At 40.2% G+C, this 23,576-nt stretch overlaps 1 protein-coding gene across 4 annotated transcripts in view; it reads right to left on the bottom strand.

Annotated features, from left to right (window-relative positions):
• Nucleotides 1–20,491, bottom strand: part of PPP4R1 (protein phosphatase 4 regulatory subunit 1) — a 61,935-nt gene extending 41,444 nt beyond the window's left edge. The window contains exons 1-3 of one of the 4 annotated variants that reach the window (XM_086740628.1): nucleotides 20,344–20,491; nucleotides 20,012–20,056; nucleotides 7,770–7,905 (exon numbers count right to left, since the gene is read on the bottom strand). In XM_086740628.1, the coding sequence (XP_086596754.1) occupies nucleotides 7,770–7,905; nucleotides 20,012–20,056; nucleotides 20,344–20,350 (188 nt within the window). In that variant the 5' untranslated portion in view covers nucleotides 20,351–20,491. Of the gene's footprint in view, nucleotides 1–338; nucleotides 382–7,769; nucleotides 7,906–19,791; nucleotides 19,886–20,011; nucleotides 20,057–20,343 lie in introns of those variants that run through there. The other 3 variants (XM_086740629.1, XM_086740627.1, XM_086740630.1) reach the window with 3 other exon arrangements.
• Nucleotides 20,492–23,576: the final 3,085 nt, after the last annotated feature.

Here is a 23,576-nt window from a genome sequence, read left to right as displayed (position 1 = left end):
GAATTCCATGCAATTGGATAATTGCAGTAGGTTTTCATGAATTTCCAAAGCTAAGTGGACATTTCCATTTTCTCAAACTGAAAATCAGTAATTTAAATGTCTTAAATTGGCCACTTGCAAAACTACCTTAAACTAAACTGTTTTGACATACAGATGAACAAAATCCCCTAAAAAAAGAATCAAAACTGCAAAAAACTTTGTGGTTAACAAATTTCCTCTCCATCACTCTTTTTAACTTGGTAAAAGCGCAACATCTCTCAGCAGAGATCTTGATATGCAGTTGGAAGTTCAGCTATCAAAATCCTAATGGAGGGAAACAGACTAGGTGACACACTAACCTAGAAGCAGAGTTGACTTGGTCTTTTAAAGGGCTGGACACCTCTGAAAAGAGAAGAGGAACAGATGAAGCATATTTCATAAACCAGCCTGCCCGGATGCATGTGTCTCCTACACGTTAAACGTAATCTCAGAAAGCAAGAGACAAGTCAACTGACCCACTCAGTTGGTCTCAGTAAGTAAGGAACCACAATAAACAGTACTACATCCCACTTGTATCCTGAGGACTACAGAATGGCACCCTACTATGCTGGGAGTTTTGAGAAGACTCTCATCCCCTCTCTGTTAGCAGTACAACTGCGGTGGCTGGCTCCCACAGTACGTCTTTGCTAGTTCCTGTGAGTTGGACAGATGGCTATGCAGAAGTAGCCATTCTATAAGCTGAAAGCCACAAACCTGCTCAAGAGAAGACGAAAACACAAATTCTAACCTGAAGTAGATATGACTTATTTATTAAATCCACTCAAAGCTAAGAAAGAATATTCAACTTCTTCCCTGAACTAAAGGTAGAAGATGGCCCCCACCTGCATACAGGTGGTATTCCTTCTTTGTCTTGTAAAGGAATCAATGGATCTACTTTTACATTTAGCATATTCTGGTAAAAAGCATTACAAACAAAAGGCAACAGAGTAAGCTAAGCTCGCTTTAAAAAAACCTCACTGGGTAGGTAGCCAGTAATGACAGGGTAATCTCTTAACTCCATTCATCCAGTGTTCTGGAAGATTATGTCCACTTATGCCCTCCAAACATTATGGGCTCTGACCTAGTTCTGCCACTATCCCCAACAATCTGCCAAAATTCTTCTTATGCCTCCAAGGCACAAACATAGGACACAGAGCTAAACCTACCTCACATTTACCACAGGCTGAGAGCTAGCACGTAAGCAACTCATGCAGAATGACTTGAGCCCTGCAAGCTCACACTTTAACATGCTCCACTTACCGGAGACTAGAGAGTAAGCAAGGGTCCCTGGTGCCCTGTCTAGCAGTCTTATCTTCCTTCTCATGCAAGCGCTAGCAGTCAAGCTACAAAAAGCCTACAACAGAGGACTGCAATGAACTATCAATGCATAGTAAGGCAAGCAGCAGCTTGCTGAGCAGCTTGCCAGGTGAGTACAAGGTGAGCACGTGTGAAATTGTAACAGAGCTCTGAAGGATGACCTGTCGGGTCTAGACACAAACAAAACAACAAAAATAGGTGGACGTGCTTCATGCTGAAGAGGAAGGAGATACATCCTGTCACAGGGAAAAAGAGTAGAAGCAGGTTTCCTCTAGGGATAATGACGCCATGCCCCCATAAACTGGATTCTAACAGGGAACCGGATTCCTTCAAGTACATATGTGACAGAAACAACCCCACCAACATTAATCATGACAACGTAAGTTATTTTAATGGCCTACATTCTGTTACTATAAATTACTCCTGGTTATCAGGGTACGATTTGGGACTAGGATTAACGTTTTCTTGCCATTTCCCTCCTGCCACTGTCTTGGATTTGTGCCGTGCTTGCCTCTAATGAGATACCAAGCTCCACTAAGAGCCTCTACCTTCACACGTTCTCAGTGCCAGCAGAGCTGTCTTCACCGCAACAACCAATATCCTTGATCATCTTGCCCATTCAGTCAGATATCATGCCCAGTTCCTCCAGGTCCACAGATACTTTTGCTAGCTGCTCTGGCAAGTGAAGATTCAAACCAATAACCCTACAGCTGTGAACTCTCAAAGAAAATTATTGATTCCCCATACATGTCTTTGGCATATGTCGGCCACCTAAGCAACAATGCATCTATTTATCCATTAAATAGCTTACAGGCCAAAGACAAAGCAGAGGTCAAAGGTTGGAACGTAGCATGCAATACAAGCACTTCAGCTATCATTTGGAGAATAATCATCAAAGTTCAAGTTTTCATAGGGTGCATGGGGAGACCTTGCTCAACAGTAGAAAACTTGATAGTTAGGATATCTTGTAGGCACACTTCACTGCAATTAGCAGCAGAATAAAATGGGGATAGATTACAAACACCCTGCCTTTATGTCCATATGCAAGGGACAGATATTTTGAAGATTCTGCACATATGGACATAATTAGGATTTGTGACAATATACTGCATCAGAGCCATAAATATCTTTGTCTGACTCATTCAAACTCCTTTTATACACTCCTTTGACCTTATTTGGAGTCAATACAGAGAGTTCTAAGTGGTATAATTACTGTGTACCAATCACCATCATTAGCCCTTTAATAAATTTCTACTATAGAATTTAAATTAGTTCATCTGCACAAGGAGTGCATTTAGCTAGTAAGCATATGTTAAAAGAAAAAAAAAAAAGAGAAAGAAAGGGAAATAAAGTATTTTTTTTTGCCCATTTATGCAGAACTTCTAAGTCAAGATTTGGTGACATTTCATGTTTAAGTGAATATTAGTAGTTGTAACTTAGCTTGACACTGTTTTTCCTAAACAGCTTCAGAAGATATTCTGAATAAACTTCCAGTTTAGAAATCAACACATTTTCACCCGCCTTAGGAAGAAAGGCTAAACACGCAGAAGTACATTCAGTATTGTTGAAGTAATTAAGACTTCTCTTAGTGCTTTGGGAAAATTCTGTCCTTTGGTAGTTCAGCTTGTATCATCTTAATGTACACTTATCCAGTAAACTTTCTCAATCTATATTGTGAAAGTTAAACTTAAGTGATTTATTTTGTATAGAGGTATCTGCAAATATAAGCGCAAAAAAAAAAAAAAAACCAACAAAACCAAACCGTGGTTTTAGGTTTGTTTCATGAAGAGGTCTTTGCTCCTTGCAGGATGGTTTGACTAGATGACCTTTAAAAGGTCCCTTCCAACCCAAACTATTCTATGATTCTATGACGTACATTGAGATCAGAAAGACTCACTGTACATGAAAAATAGAGGAAAGGAGAGTTAGAGATTAGGAGAAATCTCATAATTTCAGGATAAATTAGGTTAAGTGTCCCAGTCAGAATGAATGCCACTATAGTTTCACACACATGGCTTTGGTATGAGTTTGGTATTTCCTTATTGTCAGTACTCAACAAATACCCCCAAAAAGAGAAAGTTTACACTGGGCTAGCTGCACAGACAGAAGGAAAGCGAGCAGGGAGAAAAAAAATCTGCAGTTGTGGATAACCAAATTTTCAATTAACTTGTTGGTTTTAATCTGATCATACCTAAATGAAAATAAGGCAAGGCAACTTCTTACATTTAAGGAAGGTGTGATGAGATTCTCAACATCCCACCAAACATACTGCCTTAGAGAAGTTTTTGATATGCATTACAGCACAGAGGGTTGAAAACAGCATTCTTTTGTTCTAGTGGGAGTACTTTTTGCACGCAAGCCCTGGTTTTTAAAAACATAGTAGAATGATGTTCTTGACTCTGCAAAAGGGAGTGGAAAAACTGGAAAGGCTTATGGCATAGCCCTGCTACATCTAAAAACTTATTGTTACCTTTAACTCCTTGGAAATAAATTGACTTCCCAGTTCCTGAAACAGAACATGTATTCTAAAAACTTATCGACTATTTTACAGCATCACAGTAATATAAAATCAAGGTTTATATTGTGACTGCTGCAGTCAGGAATCAGATAACCACATTAAAATAATTAATTACCACATTGGTACAGCCTCCTTTCTGATGCCAACCTCTCTTCCATCTGGAGTCTAGAAAGCAAGAAGGCTACCTTCTACCAACAACATGAGAAACCATGTCTGTGCCATGAAGTCAGAGGAGCATATCTTTTAGCCAAAAAAGACAAGTCACTCCAAATGCTTTAGGCCAAATCTTCACCTACTCTGTAGACAGTGAAAGTGCTACTGATAAGCTGTACATGAGTACACACACCTACGTTTAATCACTCTTTCAGATCAAATATCCTCAGATACTGCTGAGTGGTGCTCTAAGAATACTTTTAAGTTAAACTACTTAAAAAAAAAAAAAGTATTTCAAAAGACATCAAGTATTCTCCCAAGGGAAAAGCAAGAAAGTGCTTTAGAACACAAAGAAGCATGGCAAGAGGATAGCTTAAAACTATCTACATTGATATGTAGATATAATCTTGATAGCCAAGACTGATCATACCAATGAATGAGAGTCTGCTGTCAAGATCTCCTTTTATTTGAAGAGACAGGGCAACAGCAATTCCTCAAAAAAGTAGGATGATCAAAAGGAAGGGTCTGCTGTTCAGGAACTGCCTCACTATTCCAATAGATGCATTGGTGAGTGTTGTATACTTCTGAGCCTTCTTCATGAGGAATGGAAGCAAGTTAACAATAACAAAGCTTAGGAAAACACACAAAGAATTTTTTAAATGAAAAGAGACAAAAGCCATGCTCCAATCTGCACCAGCAATTGCTTTTTAAAGCAAATAACAAAAGGGAATCCTCATCTATACATGCACATACACCAGTGCTACCAGACACAAGGTCTCCTTGTGTTTCAGGGTGATAGTCTTGGCTATCTTGCTGCAAGATGATACAGGATTATTAAAGTATATACTAGAAATGCTTCTCAAATCTGGTCTAGAGGTTGCCTCTTTATTAATAAAACCATAACCAGAGTCCTACTTGCCTTGGTTTTCAAATACAAGAGGGGTCCTTTATTGTAATATTTGTCAGGTTCCCCTCCATTCTCATAGACTAAGAAAATACCTGTAGTTCTGATTAGCAACACTTAAAACAGTGAGAATGTAGACAATAACATGCCAAAAATTGTCACACAGCAACTCCTGCCGCCATTTGAGAAGCTATTAAAGGATTCCTTACCTCATTCTCTTTCTCAGTTCATCCTGACAAAAATCATATATATTTAAATGAAGAAACAATTCCTATTTGCGACTTCCAAGTCTGATGTGCTAATATTTCTTAGGATCATAGAATCATAAAATCGTTTGGGTTGGAAGGGACCTTTAAAGGTCATCTAGTCCAACCCCCCTGCAAGAAGCAGGGACATCTCCAACCAGATCAGGTTGCTCAGAGCCCTGTCCAACCTGGCCTTGAATGTTTCCAGGGATGGGGCATCAACCACCTCTCTGGGCAACCTGTTCCAGTGTTCTACAACCCTCATTTGGCCTTCAGACACCAGCTGAGAAATCATGAGTGCTCAAGGAATCCACCCAAAGGAGACTAGGCTTTTGTAGTAATTGTTAAAAATCACTTCACTTTAATTATTTATTATAAACACATACTGCAAATATGATACATATATAGATGACTAACCAGATAGAAAATGGTAATAAAAACAAATGCAAAGAGAATTAATACTTAAAATGAAATTTAAAGATTTTTTTTTAAAAAAAAACACCCTAAAAGCAAATTCATCCATTTAAATGGAAAATAAAAAACCAAAACAAGACCAAAAAACCAACCACCACAACACCCCACACACTTACCCTAATTTACTCAGGCTCAATGATTATGTTTCAAGGGCTTGGTCATCTATAATTTGAAGCTTTCACACAAATGCAAGTTCAAGGTCACAGAAACAACCGAAACATTATCTCAACTGTAATATAAAATAGTGCTAAACTACACATAAGTAATTGGATGTGATTATACCATACTAAGAGACATAAACTGAACTACATTTAAGTTCTTTATTCTTATCTTTTTCCTATTAAACGCTCCAGTTCATCTGGCAAAAATCTCTCCAATTATTCCTGCGACTAATGTTGAAACATCATAAACTGCCTGCAATAGTTACTCACTAGCACTTACAGTGATACAACTGCTACTCACAGTTATATCACTAATAGCTATCATATGCTATTTCCTATATTTTCTTATGCTACATAACACAGTAGGCCTACAAAGAGAGCTGGAATTAAACAACATGTTTGTACCAGCAAAAAAAAAACCAAACAAACAAAACAAAACAAAACAAAAAAAAAACCAGTGAAAACTATAGCTACTCCACCCATCTTCCCCTGCAGAAAAGCTCAGGCAAGCAGAGGATGCATAAAGCTGGACAGTGTCATCAAAAAGATTTCAAGCTTATGGCATGCACCACACCCCATGCAAACCATACTGAGAGACTAAGAGACAACTTTTTCTTAAATGGCCAAGTAAAATACGAGGATCACTATTCTTGTTTAAAATTCAAGTCATACAACTTGAGTTTCTGAGTCTGTTCTCCTCCCTCATGGCTTTTATTACATAGTTGTCACCTATAGCCCTAAAGGCTCCTCTTCTCTCCCTCCTCCTGAAAAGCCAAATACACAAAAACTCTCTCCTTGTTGGCAAATTGCCAATTTCACCTCAAATTGTAAAAAACACAAACATTGTATTTCAGGAAAATAGAAAACTTTAAAACCAGGCATTTCAGAACTAATTCATGCATACAGATTTATGCAGGTTATAATAAGAGAAATCATTCTACAATTGTTAGTTTCAGTTCAATCAGAATGAAAACCTTTCAAAGAAAGGATGTTCATACATGTAGTACGGAAATTTAAATATACTTCATATTACTAACATTAAGTACAGGGCTAAATCATTACAGAACTCAGGCCACAAACAACAAAAGAGAGGCTAACCTCCAGGGTGATTGATCATAGACTTATCTTCCACATACTACTGAATTAAGGATTCAACATAAAAGCAAACATGCTTTATTAAAGATTTACTTGGAGCCTAAACTAAACCACGTTAAAATAAAACACAAGAAAACCTCAATCTTAACATATTTCATACATTTCTGATCTTGTAACTGTTTGCAGTTACAATTAAAATAAATGCTAGTTTTGACTTTCTCCATTCCACTGCAGAGTGCAGGGGTGGGAGGGTGCGCATCTGCCTGAGGCGTGCTACAATACCTGTGCTTTTAAATGAAACAACTAGCTCAGTGGCATTGCAGAAATAAAAAGGGGCAAACGCAGACCACAGTATTAACTGGGTAAGATAAGACTTCCTTTTCAGCATTTTTTCATTTCCAATAACCAAAAGCAGCAACGCTTGAAGTATGGACGAGGATGATCCTGCAGAACACATCCAGGGTTCCTCTGGCAATCTACAGTGCTATTCATTATCCTCTCCTGACCTTTCATGAAGTATTTTCTTAAAGTCACTTTCCATACAGAGTTACAGATACAGTTTACTATTATCTTCTAGTCCTGTGTCAACGGGAATCTTAGCATCCACAACATTCTAAAATGGACGTCATCCAATTAATGAAAAATTTCAAGAAGTCCTGAACTACAGTTGCTTAAAAGGTAAGCCAATGTTTTTCTGTTATCATTAGTATTTTGCTTTTTGCACATAGAAATATCAGCAAACAGGAGTGGAAACTAAAGAATTTTTGTAAAGTTCTTGGGTTTTCAAGAATGACTTGTATTTCATGCAAATTAACTTTAGTCAGATTTGAATCAGATGAACAGTTTGCATACCAGTAGTCAGACAGGACATTTAAAAAGCATACCTGTTAAATATGTTCTCACTTGCAGCGTACTTGTCCAGTCTTCCCAAAGGCGTCAACATTTCATCTTGTGAGACAAAGTCCAGGGCTGAAGGTATAATAATCACATCAGACTCTGAGCTGTAGTCATCCACACCAACTATCAGAGACATCAGAAATATTCCTTATAATCACAGTAGTTTAACACTAAAATGATGTCTGTTGTCAGAAGTCTACGCAAGGTCCCATTGACAACATATTCACTAATTGCACTACATCATTCCCCCTAGCTTTCCCCAACTCTCTCCTTTTCTATACAAGAGTGATTGATTACATATAAATTGGACTAAAACCATTTGAGTAATTTTCTCTAAAAACCCAAATATGATGTTTCACTAAACATCAAAGGTTCAGGATACTGAGCTGACAAATAATGTTTTTGTATCTTATATTTTTATTAAGCAAATTACTTCTAATTAACTCTATAGTCAGCTTTTTGAAGACATATAGACTAAAATCATAGCAGCAATTAGCCCATAGATAGAGAGTGAACCCACTTTTCTTTAAAAAAAGAAAAAAATTAAATTAAGCATGTTAAAAAAATCAGATGTGTGTTGCTATATCCAACTGCCAGTTAAAATAAGCACAATTCACCTTTTGCATAATTATTAACCAGTACATCAATGGGGAACTTCATATAAACAGACACCTTTATCAACATGGAACCACAATGAAATGGAAAAGGGATCCATCCATGCTGTGCAGAACTGCCTGAAGAGCTAGGATTTGAACTACCACCTTTTCTAGTTTCCATATGCCCTCTAAACTGCTCAAAAACTCAATCTCATTACAAACACCTTAACCTGCAAATGCAACCACTTATTTGCTAATATTGCAAACACATTCACTTATTATTTGCAAGAACTATCCCAGGTCACCTGCTTTACTCCTGAAAATACAACACTACAGTACACTGTAACTGTTCTTCAGTCTAGCCAAGTTTCTCCAAAAAGCTTTTTGAAAACTGGCAAACAGGGACAGATAGAAGACAAAGACAGATCTAGAAGTCCAACAATTATGTTTTTAAATGAACTCTTAATAGAGTTTAGAGTCACTAGTGGTGATGGGGGGGGACGAACAATAATTGCAGAACACTGCGAATATCACAGTGCCTCTGTTTTCTGCCCACATAAGCACCAAAGCAGAGCAAACTTAATAAATGCATTCATTTATCCAGACTAAGTAGCCCACAAATATATCTTCAAAACTCTACACTACTACCACCAAACACAAGGCAGCGTTGCATAACAAGATAAGCACTAGATTTTGTTTCAATATCTATCACTGACCTGTTGAACGACACAAGTCAAATAACTCCTCCTCTCTATACATTCATTTTCCTGTCCGATCACTTGTTTGACAGTTTCTTTTGCAAAAGTTGCTCAGGCTTGTCTATCTTGCATCTGGTCCATACTGTACCAAGAATATATTAATACTCCACACTTTAAGTTATCCTGTTTCTATTATGTTCTCTGTTTTATGGCAAAGATAGAACAATTGCTTGCCACAATTATTAACTAACATGGACCATACAGCAATCTTACTGAGTCAGACTACGATTAGAGGTGCTTAGTCAACCATTGATGAGCTTTGTTGAGCATACAACAACAAAACAGAATCACAGAATAGTTTGGGTTGGAAGGGACCATTAAAGGTCTCCTAGTCTAATCCCCCTGCAAGGAGCAGGAAAGTCAATTTAAAACTCAGGCTCCTAGAAAATTGTAATCTATAGGTCATTTTTCAAGTGAGCTGATTTTTCTACTGCATATCTCATCTTCATAGGATCTTTCACAAAGATCTTGATCATATTATGCCTTTTACAGACAGTTACAAAGATCATGTTTGAAAAGATAATTACTATTTTTCTTTTACTTAATAAAGTATGAACTATTTGCCATAGACTGTTCAGTAGCAAGGTCTATGTGTATTCTTTTTGCTCTTCTGTATCTGCTATGGGCTCCATGGCAAAAACATATCCTCCCTCATTTTGGCATGGAAACTCAGCAACAAGACAACATGTATTCTAAAAATTAGCAATTTTAATTTCTCAAAGCTGAGCAACAAACAATTTTAAAGATTCAAGATTTCCAACTAATATTGCAGTTCCCTCATTTTATCTTCTGCATTCCCAAAGCGTTTCCAAGATCTATTAAGAAGTCTCTATGGCAGTGACTACAGAAATGTCTAGTAAAATGAACTAATTTTTATTCAACTATAATACAGGCTATTTGCTACACTCCATATCAGCTGTTAACACAAGCATGTTCAGGTTAATACAGCATTTATATGCAGAAGAGACTTAGTTCCATTCTGTTGTTCAAACAAGTTATTTTTCTGTTTAATCGTAAAGAAAAAATAGTAGTCCTACAAGCCCAAACATTTCATATTATAATCACAGAATAATAGCAGCAAGTTTTGTTTTAAGCCACCATTCTCTATGCTATGAAAGAATAAATTCACCTTACATTTCAATTTCTGCAGAACACAAGTAGTGTTCTCAGCCCTCCAATATTGTAAACACATTCCTTTCCATCTCATTTTCTATAAGTAATATAATTTTGCATCTTGATGTTCTGCAATGAGAAATCCACCTCAGCATAAGCATGGAAGCTAAGCATCTATGTTTGTCCACAGTTAGGAATTCATTACTCTTACCCCCAACGCACCATATTCCAGCTCCGGTTCCACAGTGACACCACAGACAAAAGCGCCAGTCACACTACTTCAGCTTCATTTGCTACCACAAATTTACTGTACTACTTCAGTAACATTAACCAAGAACTACTTAGATGACAGTTACACAAATATTACAAAATTTGTTTCTAATGCTGAGTTCCACCATCTTGCCTGCCAGATCTAGGTATCACTCACTGGTGATCACAGATCTCGCTGTCAGAAGTGGCAGCTGACTCTTCCAAGAGACACTTAAAACATATCATCTCTGTTCTCCTGCTGTAGTATGATACAGAGAATGCAAATCAGATGCCACAAGATTACCCTGATATTGCAAGTGTTTTCAGACAAAAATGCAAGTTCAAACAGCGTGTGATTTTCCTCAGAAAACTTACAAAAGAGGTGAACTAAAGTATAAAAGGCATCTGCCTTTGGATCCCCGTAGGTCCACCATATTAGCAGAAATAAAAATCATGCTTCCCTTTCTCTGTCTCTCCCTCAACCTTCCCATTTAAACATGGAGCACTATCTACCTTGAGCCTCTTATGAATATGGTGAAGTCACCACACCTGTCTGCACTCCAAGTTTGGTAGGGCTGAGTTTAGGGGTAGGGAAGAGGAGAGAGGTAGGAGCAAGGAAGATAAGAAGGGGGAAATGCAAAGCAGCTTTGATGCAAAGCCCCTATGTAGCACCTTCACAGCAGAGCTTGCTAACAGCTTGAACCACATTCAGAACAAACTCTTTAAAATAAAGCTTCAGTACAGGCTTGGAGCGGGGTGGGGGGAGGTGAGGGAAGCATTTAGCACAAGTATGGCACAGCCAACTTAAAAGACTCACTAGACTAAACATAACAGAATAAGAAAATATTTTCATTTAGCAAAGACCTTAAAAAAAAAAAAATACAGCTATCAAGCATGCCAAAGGAGTTGCATTTCTCATCAAGCATCAGAGGAAATAAGGGGTAATATGAAATATTTTAAGCAACAAGGACAGGCGCATCTACAGACAAGTTGATCTCTGAGGCACATACAAACAGCACTGAAATCTTGATTCGCTTTGAAACAAAGGAATAGTTCTACCTCATATTGCTCACTAGTCATTTATTTGGACAACAGCGGAATGTACCTTCTACCTGCAACATCAACTAGTCCAGAGGAAATTAAAACAAAGAAAATAACATCCAAGCTACCAGTTAAAACAATCAATAGTTTATATTTTGTCTGCCGATTTCCTGTTGGGAGTATGTCACACCCATCACCATGATACTCAAGTCCCCTGCTATTTAATTCTCTACCCCTTCCAAACAACTCCATACAGTTAAGAATCACAGAATGATGCTGGAGTGAAGCAAAAGTCATCTAGTGCGAGTAGGAAGTTCCTCTAAGGTACTTTTTTCTCCTGTACAAGTTCCTTGCAGTCAAAGAAAGGTATCCTCTATCTCTGCAGAGCACTGCTGATTGTGGGGTTTTTGATTGTCTCCATGACTGAGTATTTTGTAGCACTGCAAGAAGAATGCCACCTCCATCTTCAAACAAGATATTCTCCCTGACCCTACCATGACAGGACACATGCGTTCACCCTGCTTGGGACCATGCTCAAGTCCTGCCCCTAACTGGGTATCTGATAAACACAAAAAGTTCAAACTACATGTGCCTTAACCTTGGACTAACTGGAAGGGATAGAAATATAAAGCAAGCAGTTGAAGCTCAAATGCTCCAAAGGCTTGTGCTAGCTTTGATGTGAGACCAGGAGCTACAATACATCAGGTATTAACCCAGCTGCTCCACTTGAATCATGTGTTGCTCCACTGTGTAGTTACTTCGACTGGTTCAGTCACAGTAACTCAAATACACTTACTTGGGCTAAACACTGCAGAGAAGGCAAGTTTTATGACTAGTATATCCACAATCTATAAAACATGGCTTTGCAACATAAATGACTTCAAAAAATGACTTCAAAATTCCTAACTGTACTTCTCCTCTCTTCACTTAAACCCCAGACAATGCTCTTGAGATGTTGCTTGACAGCATTCAAAACTATTGGTGTGATAAACCTTTGTGTTTCCTGAGCATTCAGAGGCGGAAATGCTTTCTGCAAGTCTTCACACCATTCTTCCTTCTGCAACTCTCCACACTTTTATACTTTATACTGAGCACAGATGGGAAAACTGGTCTATGGGAGAAGATTGAGCCATACAGAATGCAGTGGACTCACTCAGAAAAAGTAAGAGCAGCCACGGGTGTTAATTTCAATGTTATTTAAAATAAGAGTTTCCTCTAATAAAGCATACATACAATCAAACTTACACAAGCAAGTATCCCTACAGACTAATCAAGCCAATCCTCCTGCAGGCTAGAGAGGAAGGAAAAGGTGGTCTCTCTTCTATTTGGGAACCGTTCAGGCACTATGGCAACAAGACAAAAAAAAATATCTAAGCAGACTTGTTTATCAGAGAAAAACATTCCAATCTGCATTAGCACTCATATAGAACATCACTTTTATACATTAATACATCTAGCTTTTACAGAAATTGTATCACAGAATAATGCATCTTTATTATACTATTTGCCTTTCATTTTTCTTTATCTTAAAAATGGTAAAAAAAAAAAGAAAAAAACAACAACAAAACAACCAACCAAACCAGTACTCTCAACTCTCAGTGCAGTTGTTCTGCTGGTCTGAATGAACACTGTTCACAAACACATTTTGATACTTTGTTCAACCTATACATTAGACAGGATTTTAACATCCTATTGCCAGGAAGAACCACAGCGTCCCACCCGAACCAAGAAAAAGCCACATTAATTCTTCTTATGCTATACCTTCTAAAGCAGACAGAGAAGCCCTGATGTTCTCTGTTCCTTTAGGGGCAGCTGTCCCTGCCTCGCTCTTCCAAAGACAGAACTGTTCCTCCAGCTCTCAAAGCAGCAGCTATCCTTTCATCCAGTTCTGCTGCTGTTACAAGAAATCCCTTGCAGCTCCTACTCTTAAAATGTAAACTTCCTGCCCACACAGAGGGAAAGTCTCAGCAGTAAAAGACACATACAGGGAAGAGAGGCATTTTATCTTCAACATGCTGTGGTCTGCCACCTCCACAATAGGTCAGCAGTCAGAAACAACTGCACACACGCCAAGGTTTCACTCTATTTTAAGCTTAAGATTTTGAAAATTTCCATCTCTTTCCTGACTCATTCATGCCTTCTCCTCCCCCCCCGCCTCCAAGTGGGAGAAAGGAAGGAGAGTATCTGAAACCCTAGGAGATAAATCAGGAGACAAAGACAAAATAATAATTAAAAAAAAAAAAAAAAAAAAAAACCAAAAAAAAAAGAGGAGCTGTCAACCTTAACTGAGGATTCCTACCAGAGACAAGAACATAAAAGGTGACTAGTGAAAAGCACATTTCCACATCAGAAGTGATGCTACTGGCCTTGGGAAGCTGAAAGCCTAGAAAATTACCTCTTCTTCAATCCTCCAGTAGGTGTAACAGAGAAAACACGTGCAGCTGCATGAGGAAGGTTCATTAGCCTATATGAAATCAAACACAACTCTTTCTTCACATCATCTGCTTCTCTCCAGGATCCTAAGAGGTTGCTTGAGAAAAAGACACTAACCGTTACCCACCTGAGGCTGCTAAAATCAGAATTCTGTGGGGACAGAGCCATCCACCTGAGTCTCCCAGTTTCTATGAGAGTCCATCACCACATTAAAAGACAAAGAAATGAACTGAAGAGTCAAGAGAATTAAAACCTGATCTCTGGGGGGAACAACAGACTTAACAAGTATGCTTTATTAGCATTAAAAACCTGTTATTAGATTCTCAACGGAACAGAATCTCAATCACACCAGAGAACTGAAATTCTGCCATTAATTTCTGATAGTCATTAAAGACTGCAGACTACTGAAATGGCAAACTATCTCAGCACTCTTTCACCAGAGCTAAATCTCTGATGGGACCAAAAGGTCAGTACTGCAACATGGCATTTGAACATTATGTTGGAAATTTAGCTATACTCAAAGCTGAAATTAAGTCTAAGAAGTGACCTGAGTTGCAGTCCATGCATAACAACTAACAGCATAACAAAATTTGCTAGTTTGTGTTCTGTGGAAAAAGGACAAAGGAACCACAATACAAAAGCTTCTGATGTTACTGTGTACAGCTGTGTACATCCCATATGCCGGGATAACACACTCAATGTATGTTATCCCAGCATAAATCACTGCAAGGGATTGCAACACAGCACCAAGCTGCAATTATGATTTGACATCACAGGGAAATACAGACTGATTTTATTCACAAAAAAAAAAAAAAATCCCACACCACAAAAAACCCACCAACCTTTTGACTTTAAGTGCTACGAAAAAAAAAAAAAAGAAAAAAAAAGCTTAAAAGAAAAAAATTAAATTGCAATTAGGGAAGAGACTTGTGCGCTACCCAAAGTCTAACACAATAATTTAATTAAAAGTATTCAACCAACACAAGCTCACTGCTAATGTCAGATGATTTGCTCATCACCTGGAACAAGAACGTATCATCAAAGATAACCAGCTTTTGACACCTGCAAATGCACAAAGAGTATTTTCTTCAGCTCAGCTATATAACTGGTTCACTCACAGTTGAGAAGCCTGGGGGGAGGAGATGCTAGAAAGACCTGTCCTCCCTTTTTAATCAGTGGAAAAGAACTGAATATTAAAACCACAGGTACATTATAGCTACTTTCCCCCCCCCCCCCCCAATCTTTAGAATTGTTTAATCCACAGGTAAAATCCAACCAGTAACAACAGATTTGCTAACAGTAAAAACTGTTAAGTTTTAAATCGTTAAGTTTTAAATCGTTTTTAATCGTTAATCGTTAAGTTTTAAATCTTACTGTTAAACTCTTATGCTAAGGAAAACAAGTTTAGACACAGGTGTGTATATGTATATGTATCTATAAAAACTCATTTAACAGTTCTAAACTATAACTGTCTAAACTATGCTATAGATACTAAAGTACCATTTTCTGCATTTTTAGTTAAAACATCTGAACACTAAATGTACAGAAAAAGGTATCACTCATCATTTTTCAACATGATAAAAGGTAAAGCTTCAGAATCTGAATGTTAAGCTACATAACCACCAAAGCAGGTATGTAGTACTTGCCACTATCGAAAGTCCAAACGTTGTATGTAAATGCTGCTGACAGTTATCAATAATAAACTTTTTAAAAAACACAAATGCAAAACAGTATTAAAACCAGTTATTAGATAAAAATGTCTTCCCTCTCCTGATTTAAATCACAATTAAAATCTTGGGTTAAATAAAGCTATCATCTTTCACAATCTGAATTCTAATTACAGATGGCTCTATTTTTTAGAATACACGTACATCCTGCACACATCAGTAGACAAACTGAAAGAAGTCAGTAGCATGGTACATTTGAGTGCATCTATCTTATTGATCAGTCCAATCTTCAGAAACATTCTGGGGGGAAGCGGGTGTGGAATACAAACTGTCTAGGAAGAGTCACAAAGAACACTTTATTTATCATCAGAAATATATAATTCTACAACACTCCATGCTTGTTTTTCAGACATTTTTGTTGCTTATTTTCTTTTCTGTTCTATACTTAGCTCATACAGTTACATTATTCTGTTTTGATTTTGTATGCACAAATCAAATATGTGAACAAAAGCCAAGTTCACCCTAACTTCTTTTAATATACCATGGAAGATTTCAGACAAAAGATCAAGGAAGCCAACAGTCCGCATAGTGTTATGAGTAACTGTCCAGCTGATATTGAACTGCTACCTTAAATTTTCCACCTCAGAGCAGCCAGATGAGATGGGGAGTCTTCTGCAGGCTTCCACTTTGAATTTTCACCCTATTGCCTTCAGGGTGATTTAGTCTGGGTTTTGGGGTGTTTTGTTTTTTTTTTTTTGCCTTAACAGGCATCATGCAAGGATTCCTGCTAGGTTCACCCTCACATAGATGAAATGTAATGATATGTTACTTATTTGGGGGTTAGAGTCAATAATAAAGTTGCCTTTCACAATAAGAACTTACATTTAGGAATTAAATTTATTTTATAACCTTCAGTATGTCCAGTCAGGATACATTCACTGATTATTATTTTTTTTTTTACCTCAAACTACCAAACAAGGAAAAGCCACTGGCTAAACATAGAAAAAACAGAATTTATTTAATTATTATCATAACCTCTGACACCAGGAACTACCTCTACAGAAGCAAAATACTAGCTAAAGTACTGCAATACTACATGCTAAGCTATGTAACTACTGAAAGCAATCATCTGTGTAATGTATCATGAGATGTAAAGTATGCATTCACCTGGTGGGGGTGGAATCGGAGCTTTCCAGTGGTTACCAGGCAACCAAGAGCAGAAAATAATACGAAGCTTTCAAAATAGAAACGCAAACCAAAGCTGAAATTAATTATTTAAAAGTCAATCCAGCTGGTTTATCAACCACTCTCTAAAAGCCTTTCTTATAAAAGCTCCTGTTTAATCTCAGACCTCTTAAACAAATAAACAAAAGGCAATTTTTAAATAGATGCCTTCCACAACATATATTCTGAAGGTCTCCCACTACTTCAAAAGCAGATTTACCACTCTGTTGAAATCTAGGAATGTTTCATTTAACCTAAATATTTATCAAGTTCTCTTTGGGAAAAGGTAAACTTTCTTTTAGAAGTAACTATTAAAACAGTTCTCCAAGGATATAATAATTTACTGTTTTATATTTTAGGTTAATCAGCATCCAATGAGTTGGCACAATAAATGAGGGGAGGCATAACTTCTATAGTTGTACAAGTTGCCAATTAAACTCCAACTTTACAGTAAAACACTTAATTCCAGAGACCTTAAAGACAATGACCATAGAACAGCTGTTCCTAACTCTGCACATCTAAAAAGATACAGATGCTTGGTTCATTACTTCTAGCAACAACTGGGCGTTGTTGTTTGCTTGACTCCAGGACTTGCTTCTACTGCTTTAGAACATGACCAATAAAAGGTCACCTTAATGATTCTTTAATTTTTTTTTGTACTTTTACTGTATTAGAAAATAGTAAATCACATCATAAGCTATCATTTTTTAAAAAAAAAAAAATTGTGATTCAAAATAAAACCTAGACTCACTGATGAGCTACAAAGGAATGCCTAATCTGGTGAAATGTTCTAAACCATAAACCTAATCAGAGATTGAGCTTCAGATGTCCGATTTGTACACATGCCTCTAGTCTTAATCACTCCTGGTTTCTACAGCGTACTTCGTAGATGTTTTCCTATTGCTTGATACCAGATCAACTAAAAGCCCAAAGATTTATTGAAAACTACATAGTTCACTTTTCAAAACAGCCAAACAATCAATTCCATCTCAGTCTTCTCTTACTATTCATATCATTTTACATTTATCTAATTTCTCCTCCTAATTTACACCACCAGGACTACAGGTATGCCTGCATGTCTTTTCCCTTGTTTGTCCTTAACTATTGCTTATCACATTTAATAGCAAGACCACAGCTGGCACAATCACACATGCACAAAAGCTGCCAACACTTCCAGTTTCTCATGATTGCACTACTACTTCAGGAATACACCTCTAAACTAGTGTCTAACTCTACGGCTCAGAAGAACTGTATATTTGAAATATTTACAATAGAAAGGTACTGCAGGGTGGGGTTCAAGCTTGGCACAGCCAGGCAAAAATTGTGGCATTTTGTCTTTTTTTTTTTTTTATATTGTCTGTTTCATATGTGCAACCATTAAATGTAATCCCAAACAATGCATCAATTGGGAATGCTTTCGTAATTGCATAAGACTTATTGTATGTGGGTACAAAACATGGTTATTTCAAAGAAATACCACTGCACAAGAAACAGTGCTCTTGACTAGATATGTACAGCCTGTCTAGTCTGTATTATTTTTCCTTAGCTCAAACCCACCTCACAAGAACAAAACCACATCAAATTTAGAACCATAAGACAACATGTGACTGAACTATGTCCAGACAGCACACACTGATTCATACAGACTGCTGTTTTTTCTCTTAAAATAATACGCCTAAGTATTGAGCTATTCACTTTTATCTACTTCCATCAAAACCTCAGTAATTTTTAACGAGCTTTCAATTTTTCAGATTTCTATGGCTCCTGCCTTCAAGATGCTTTCATCTGGACTGAGTCATATCTCCACACATATATTATGTTTTTTAAAGACAAGACCATAACCAGAAACCCACAGGTTCAGAATCATCTCTCCAATGACTACACTCATATCTTATTTCAACTCTTGTTGAGAAAAGTCAATCTAAGTGGAAATTTAAGACCACGCTTTTTTTTTTTTGTTTTTAAGAAAAGTGTGTCACTTCTGAGAAAGTCCTGTTGTAATCACACTAAGTTTTCAAACAGCTATGCTATCAATCTGAATTTCAAGCCACCAGAATTGAAAAAAAATGAAATAAAGCCTTACAGAAAGGCTCCCTCTTTGTGCAAGGCGATGCACAATAAAAGCCTTTTAAGTGTCAGATGACAAAACTGGAAAAGAAGATGTAACAGTTACAATTCCGAAAAGTAAAGATAACTCTCCTCTAAAAATTAAAGCCATAAAATGAAAGGCTTTTCACCTGCAATCTAGTCCCGGTGAGCGGACTGCTGTGCAGACTGCATGTCAGACAAAATACCTTCAGACAGCGACAAGGGTCCGCACGCCCACAGCAGACTGCGAGGCAGACGCCTGCCTTCCCAGCCGCCTCCGCCTCCATTTTCACTTTCTGCCCAAAATTTATCCTCCTCTGCTTCCAAGAAGCTCCCTCAGAATTGACATCACCAACAGACGCCTTCTCACCTGAGCTAACATTTTACAGTCCGCCCAGCCAGGCTTCATACCCCTGAGTTAGTAATTCTGCACCAGAGCCACGTTCTGCAATTCGCACCCTGACATTAAACTCTTTTCCACACCTCTCCAGCAGGGTCGGGAAGAGGGGGCCGGGGAGGGGATTGGGGCGAGCAGGGAAACACACACACACACACAAAATAAAAATATATAGATACAAAAGGAGCGAGCAACCCACACTCTGCAGCCTCCGAGCCGGCGGGTTTCTCCTCCCCGGAGGGGTCCCCCATTGCCCCGGCCTGGCTCCCCTCACCGGGCCGCGGAGCTGCCACACCTCCCGGCGGTGCCGCCTCCCGCCCTCGGCAGCCGTTACCGGGGCGGCCGTTAACGGAACCCCCGCAAACCGTCGTTCCCCCCCCCCCCCCCCCCCCGTGCCTCCTCCCCAACCCCGCCCCGCGCGCGCTTCCCGCCGGCCAACGCACCCCGCTGCGAACCGCCGCCGCTCCCCCGCGGGAGAGCCCGGCGGAGCCCGGCCTGCCCCACGCGCGCCCGGGTGCGGGTCATGTACGCGGGGAAGCGCGGAGTACGGCCGCCTTCCTCCTCCTCCTCCTCCCACAATGCACCGTGGGCGCTCCCCTCTGAAGCCACTTCCTCGCCCGACAGCCGCCCCGCACCCCCTTCCCCACCCCCGGCCCCACTCACATCCGTCGATCTCCTCCTGCAGGTCCTCCTGGAGCAGCGACAGATCTGCGGGAAACACGACATGTGCCAACCAGCCCGGCCCGCCGCCAGCTCCCGCCACGCGTGATCCGACTCAGCCCGCCCGTGGGGCCGCCCCCCGGTGTCTCCCCGCCGACCCGAACCGACCTCACCCCGTAGCCCCCCGCGCTCCGAACCGGACAGCGGCGGGAAGCACTTTCGAAGCCGGGGCGGGGGAGAGGAAGGAGGGGGGAAGAGGAGGGCTGGCGCCTCACCGGGGAGGCGGCGTGTGCGGAAAGGGGGAGGGGGAGCCGGGCGGGGGGGGCGCTACCTACCCGCCATCTTGCTGCAGCCCCCCGCAGAGCGCCGGGCTACATTTAACCCGCGGCCGAGCGGCGAAGGTGGCGGCGAGAGGGGGAGGATAGGCACTGCGCGGTCCAGGCCCCGGGCCCGGCGGCGTCTCCCCGCGATCCCGGGAGAGCGGCGCAGGGAGGGAGGAGGGAGCGGGCGGGCGGAGGAAGGCGGGAGGAGGGGTCTGGGCCGGACACGCTGCCCCCGCCTCCGCCCGGCGGAGCCGCGCTCGCTCGCACAGGCGGCAGCGCCTCCCCGCCCCTCGCTCTGACTCACGCCCGGAGCCGCCCGGACCGGCTCGGCCCTGCCCGCGGGCGGCGAGGCCGGCGACTGGCAGGGCACGGCCGCTCGCCCGCCCGCCCTGGCCCGCTCACCTGTCCTCGCCGCGCCCCCCGCCGCCATCTCGGGGCTTGGGCTCCTCCTGCCGCCCGCCGAGGGGCGGAGAGGGCAGCGGGGCTGAGGCGAGGCGCTGCCGGACCTGCCCTACGAAGGCGTCGGTTTGGGCTTTGTGGGATCAGCCGGAGAGAAGGGTCGCCCCGAGAGGCCGGCCGTGGGCGCCCACGAACACCCTCCTCGCGTGAACTGCCGAGCTCCAGCAGCTGGGAACCCGCGGCTTCCAAACACGGGGTGTTCTGGCTTTTGTTTTGAAAACACACGATTTAGTTGTACGGGTACGGAAAGGCGTCCATCGTTTTCTGCTTTTGTTGGCTGTACTTTATGGTCAGTGCTGGTGGTGGTTCTCATTTTAACTTTTGATAAATTTTCCACTGTAAATGGGGAGTTTTAAAGTTGGCTAAAACAAATGCTCTGATTAGTTGATACCCAGAGCACTTGATAAAGGAAAGGAGCATCACTGATACCTGGTGCTACCTGGGAGTCTTACCTGAGTCTTCCACAGTCTTATTTTTCTGTCTGCAGTAATCAATGAAGTTGTTAATACACAGAAAAGCAAAACGAGCTATTTCTGTTCAGTTTTTTCCAAAAACAATGCCATTTCTGCTTCTTTTTTTAACTGAATGACAGCGTATCTTGTAAGCTGCTTTTTAACATCATGCTATTGTTTTATTTTGTAAGTCGGACAAGGATTAAATCTCTATAGTCGTTCCTTCTCTTTGCCACAGTGGCTGAACATGTGTCGTCTCCTTTTGAAATGCACGCACCCCTTTTCTTACGGTCCTATAGAGCAAGCTCTGCCCTATTTCATAGCCATTCAATCTTTAGACGAGTCACTAGGGCCTGCTGGATACTGATTATCCAACACTTGCTTTTATTCAGATATATAACCTCAAAATCTGAGTAAATCAAGTAAATTCACCATGACTAAGTTATATGGACTGTGCTATTCTGTGCCAGTGTAATTTAAGAGGAGATTTGGGGGAAATATTTGACATCACAAATCACTGGCAATGCTGGATGTAATAGCAATAGACCTAGAGCAGAAAAATAAAGCGTAGTTGGAAGATCCCATTTTTATTATCATTATTATCACCAGTTATTTTCAGGCGGTTTTCTCTCCTCTTCTCTCCGCATTCTTCACCAGGTCCAGTTTTGCGTCCTCTGAATGCAATAGCAACAGCCTAAAAATGTGATGTGCTTGGCTTTACCGAAAGAGGTGAGGGGGTTGGTTCATTTTTCCGACTCCTTACAAAGTGGCACCAATGTGCATTACCGATTACTATGGTCTGAGCGCATCAAAGCTACCTTGACCATTATTATTGTCATCAGAACAAGAAATGAAGCTTACTGAGATATGTCTACGATGACTTGGTTTATAATTTGGAATATCTCATATGTAATGGTCTCTAGAGTATTTAGTATTTTTTTATTTCTATGTACATATTTGTTCAAAGAGCAAAAGTACAATTTATGCAATAAAGCAAGGTAAAATGGTGATTACAAGAGATCATACTTCACATAAATACATATCAATGAATTTTGGATCTTCCTATGTGCATGTGATCTTCTTAAGTGGTGGTTAGTTCTCTGTAGGCAGGACTGTGTGGTATTTAAATAGCACATGTAACAAGGATCGGTGTGATTTAGCCTTGCAAGACTAATTATAATTGTTCAGGAATTGCATTTCTTTTTGCTACACGTTACCCGTAGAACATCAGACTGTGTTCCTCAGGCACAGCTGGTCCCAGCACCATTGCTAGCAGGCATCAGGAAAGGTTTGTTCCTCTGTGAGTAGAAGCTCTGTGGCAAAACCTTTGGCTCATACAGTGATACACACATGGAAGGGAAAAAAAATATTAAAAAAAATAAAATTATTTGGCTTCATGCCAATACACAATGCAAAATCCCACTTCATGAATAAGTAACCAGGTATCTCTAAACTCAGTGTCAGTAAATCCCCAGGTACTCCTTAAGGGCCTGATCCAAGCTCAAGTTGATGGTAAGATTCCCTGCCGCTGGTCACAAGCCAGGCAGGCAGAGACCCTGTAAGTGTAGGACAGACGCTGACTCTTTCAGACAGTGTGATGAACTGCCGTTCTAAAATAACATACCTAATTATGAAAGAAAATTTTCGTAACAGACTTGTTTTATTAGACAAGACATGTTAAGGAGCAAGCAATGTAGCACCTGCCCAAATGTTCTAGCAGATTTTGTGCTGGAGTTCTTATAGACAGTTTGAGTACCCTTACAGGCGCTGAGAAAAACAAAACTTAAGAACTCGCATTTGCATCCTCTGTCTCATAGAAAAGTACACTAGAAAGGGTGGAAGCCAAGGCTATGGGTGGAGGGATACAAAGGGAAGACTCCTTGGCAAGATCCTTTGTATGAGATAAAAGACATCTGTATTGGTATTTACATGATGTATCTCCAAAATATCCATAGCAATCAGCAAGACATTATAGTATTTACTTAAAGTGCTACATAAATCCATTAAAACCTACACAAGTGACCACGTTAGACACAAGATAATCCACCTAGACATATTTGCAGCATGTTATTCTGTAGTTCGGTAAGTGACATTTCTTCAGTCAAAACCACTCCAGATATAAGGACCTCAGGCTCAAAAACCCTGCAGCCCGAAGAACTCACCCATATTATCTTATTATTTTAGTATCTATCGTATTATTACCTATTTTCTCTCGTTTGCTGTGAAGAAGCAAGTTCGATCAGACAACAATGCCAGCTTTCGATGTCCACACATTACATTTCTCCCAGGCTTACCTTTGTGCGTGGAAAGAGCTTCCCAGAAATATCTGAGAAG

The sequence above is a fragment of the Chlamydotis macqueenii genome, chromosome 2 (genome assembly GCF_036417535.1).
Source record: "Chlamydotis macqueenii isolate bChlMac1 chromosome 2, bChlMac1.mat, whole genome shotgun sequence".
In the NCBI taxonomy this organism is placed as follows: domain Eukaryota; kingdom Metazoa; phylum Chordata; class Aves; order Otidiformes; family Otididae; genus Chlamydotis; species Chlamydotis macqueenii.
The sequence above is the reverse complement of the archived record's forward strand: the minus strand, read 5'-3'. Positions and strand labels throughout refer to the sequence as shown.